This window comes from Bison bison, unplaced genomic scaffold (genome assembly GCF_000754665.1).
Source record: "Bison bison bison isolate TAMUID 2011002044 unplaced genomic scaffold, Bison_UMD1.0 scf7180017864322, whole genome shotgun sequence".
NCBI classification, from domain to species: Eukaryota; Metazoa; Chordata; class Mammalia; order Artiodactyla; family Bovidae; genus Bison; species Bison bison.
Window position 1 is genome coordinate 5,899,235 of NW_011494894.1, and position 3,768 is coordinate 5,903,002.

Consider the following 3,768-nt stretch of genomic DNA (forward strand, 5'->3'; position numbering starts at 1 on the left):
CAAGTAGGCTGCTTGTCCTCTGGATTCCCAAAGCACATCATTTATGTATTATTGCATTTAACACCCTGTACAGAAGTTTGTCATCTCCGCTTAGATTGTAAATTCCTCAAGAACAGAGACTTTATTCAATTCACTTTTATATTCCTAATTCCTAGCAGAGGATCTGGCACACAGAAGATAATCAGTAAATGTTTTTTTAAGCAGGCGAGGTAAGGACAGGATTCCCTATCTAAATTATTTTAATCTGTATTACTTGTACAGGTCATTTACTCCTCGTCTCTACTCCAAAATCACCACTTGAGACTGCTCTGTGGTGCTGGGCTGAGACTGTGCAATTGCATTTCACCAACTCTTCTGCCAGGGGAGGTCCGTGTTAGGCTTTGCCAATGGAGGTAAGAAAGCAGTAGAAGGGCTGAGAGGACCTCCTTCTAGTCACTGGCAGCAACAATTGGTTCCAGCCTCCAGCTTCTTTCGGTATTCCCCAGAACTAGCCTCAACAGCAGCTCAACAAGGCTGACCTCAAAAGTTCAGAACTAGGCCAATAGAACCTCTTCTCCGAGCTCTTTGACTGATTACTATAATGTTCTCTTTCTGCTCTTATATTCATCTAACCATCTCCCTGTATTCTGTTCAAACTCCTATTGAACTTTCTATTTTGTCTATTGGACACTAATACCCTGTTCTAACTGCTCTCCTCTGAGATAGATATCTTGTTGCTTTATTTAAGGGGAAAGTAAAGGAACTTTGAAATTATTCCTACAGATAAAACATATTTTAGAAAGAATAATGCCAAGCCCTTTAAATTTGTGTGTTACATTGTAACACAAATATCACTTAACTTTTGCAATTTAAACTATCCAGCATGCAAAGAAACACACAAAAAAGAGAGAGGAAATGAGAAATATTTAAACAGTTCAGGCTATTCCAAGCACACCCGCCACGTTCTCTCAGAACACAGGCATCCTAGAAAAAATGAGAGTACAGCCGATCTGCGACTCCGACTCCTCGGTGGTCTCAGTTCCCATAAGCCTCTCCTAGAATGAGCATGACGACATGCTGAATGTGATTCTTAAGTTTAAGGATTTTCTTTTTATTTGCTGTGTTCAACATGGCCCATAGTGCAGGCTGACTACTTCATCTAGTGTTCAGCAAAAGAAACAGCAATCTTCCAAAACTAAAGCTGAACTGAACTTACTGGTATGTTTTTCCCATCCTGAGAGATTTCAAGCATAATTTTTTTTATTATATGTGATTTTCATTTTACACATTGACTTTAGAAGCAAACTTCTTCATAAAATACAACTCCACGCTACAGCAGAGACACAGAAAGAAATCCGTCCTGCAGGAGCCCCAAATCAATACAACTGGTGAAAACAAATGACCAAAATATTTTGATATTTTTATATGGTTTGTTACTTCATTTAATAAGATGTCCTCACTAGACAATTTAATCTGAGGTTAATTTCGAAAATAATTTTTCATTATGTACTTAATAAACTGAATTTTTAAAATTACAACAAAATGGCAGATAGTAGAGAAAAGGCAAACTCAAGCAATAAGAATCTTTCTCAGAATTCTTAGTAATGTATTTATACAGCTCCTGAGCATCCAAAAAAAGTATCACTAGGCCCAGATATATTAGTCCACCTCTGCTGCCTATTAACCATAAGACAAAAGAGAAGTGAAAAAAATTTTAAACTTGAAAGTTCCACTGGAATTCCTCCACACAGCATAAAAACGGAGAGTGGGCCACCTGCTCGCTTAGCACCTATAAAGTCGGGGACTCATCACCTAGTTCCTGCCTATGGACATAATAACACTAGTTGCTACTTAACTGCCAAAAGTTTTGTTACCACAGTCAGTATATCTATGTAAAATCAACCAAGCTCTATGCCTAACAAGGGACACCAGAGGACCTGTTTGACACATGAGGTAGAAAAAATGAAAAATCTGATGGGGGAACAGACAGGATATCTCAACCTACAGAGAATGGACAGGGTAAATTTTACTGTACCTCTGTACTCAAATTATACCAGGATCTACTCATTTCAATGCAAACAATCATTCAATACGTTGCTATAATAACTTGTTGATATAAGATTTCAGAGATGAAAAAAATCAGGAAATTAAATAACTAGTGTCTGACGACAATGTCTTCCACAACATGTCTAACAAACAACACTAATTAAAAATCAAGTGTAGATCTGTACACCAGCAGTCTATATAATCTTACAGTGCTTTCCCTTTTTTAAAAACTGTAAACTGTGATGCATTGTCTAGTTTCCCCAGATTTAACAAGCCAGTGAATACAAAATTCTGAATGCTTTAAATCATATCAGAAACACAGCCATGATTTTAATAAAGTGCTTTTTAATGTTAGCTCACTTCTCTCGCTGGAAGGAATTATGCTTCTGTGCTAATGTATAGAAATGAAACTGTCACTGAAACATCTGGTTATATATTATTCATTAGACATATATCACCTTTACTCCAAAGACTGCATAATATAAACACAAACCACAAATAAATCAAGTTAAAGAGATAGACCTGACACCACATGCTGAAGGTCAGTGATAGACAAATGAAATTCCAAAGATGTTTGCTGACCTGCTCCATATTTCTCTCCTCACAAACCTGGGAGCTAGCAGTCTGAGAGTTCCAACAGGCAGAGGAAAAACTCAAAATTCTCAGTATGCTGAATGTCTGCATTGTCTACATTATGTTAATGGTTCTAATTTAAAATTTTTCTATGCAGCACATTTGAGAACCATCAGCATATTTTTCTAATACTCAAGCCCACTAGCCTATTCTGGCAGTTGTCCTTCATAAATTCTTCACTTCACTCTCACACCTACTATAATTAACCTCAAATGTGTATTCCACAAAGGGACCTGAAGAAATATCACCAACCCTTAGAAAAAGTAAGGGGCCATATTTGCTGCGCTAGCCTTGGAAAATGAAGTCTTACATACCCATTGTTTTATTAAAAATTACGTTAAACGTACAAACAAGATTTTTTAAAAATACCTGTTGATTGTGACAAGTAGAAATTTTAGGGGGAAAAGGCAATAACTAAGAGTCATATTGCTGCCATTTAAATTCTTGATAAATCAAAGGATGAAATAACCACTTTAAAAACACAAGTTCTACTACCAATCTGAGTTATTAAAATATTCAAAAACTACACTCTTTTGCAAGTGAGGAAAGTAAATTCTCTGCCAATTATACTAAGTATTCTAGCCGATCATCGTGGAACTACAAAAAGGAGATAATGCAATGCAAATCACACATAATTAGTTTTCAACATAATTCTCAGTCTGAAACACTGAAATCATGTCTCAGTTTTTTTAATTTTTAAAAGAAATAAAGCATACTACGAAAAGGCCGAATGCAAACCTATCCTGTTCACCGCAAACCAATCTTTACACACCTCCGAGGAACCTGACATTCTCAAACCATTTAACCACGTTAAAGGCACACATTCTCTAAAACTTGGGAGACCCAGGCAGTAGAAACCCAAAAAAGGTTTCAAGGAGATAAGCCTGTAAGTGGTCTTCGGGTCCCCCCCAAAATAATCGCAATGAACCTCAAAGTTTTAGCTCAATTTTTTTTTTTTTTTTTACTAACAGTAGCTCTGAGAGCAGGGAGACGGCTTCACTAGGAGGGAAACGATCCTGACAACCCGGACGAGGGCTCCCCGGCGACACTCGGGGCCAAAGCTCTCGCGTGCAAGACGGGGTTCAAAACGCGAAGACCACTTACAGGCTT

The 3,768-nt window shown here is 37.4% G+C and overlaps 1 protein-coding gene across 1 annotated transcript in view; it reads left to right on the top strand.

The window, feature by feature from the left end:
- Nucleotides 1-386: 386 nt before the first annotated feature.
- LOC104998105 (uncharacterized protein DKFZp434B061-like) overlaps nt 387-3,768 on the top strand; it is a 4,083-nt gene continuing 701 nt past the window's right edge. The window contains exons 1-2 of the mRNA XM_010853127.1: nt 387-392; nt 3,642-3,741. Coding sequence (XP_010851429.1) covers nt 387-392; nt 3,642-3,741 — 106 coding nt within the window. The remainder of the gene's footprint in view (nt 393-3,641; nt 3,742-3,768) is intronic.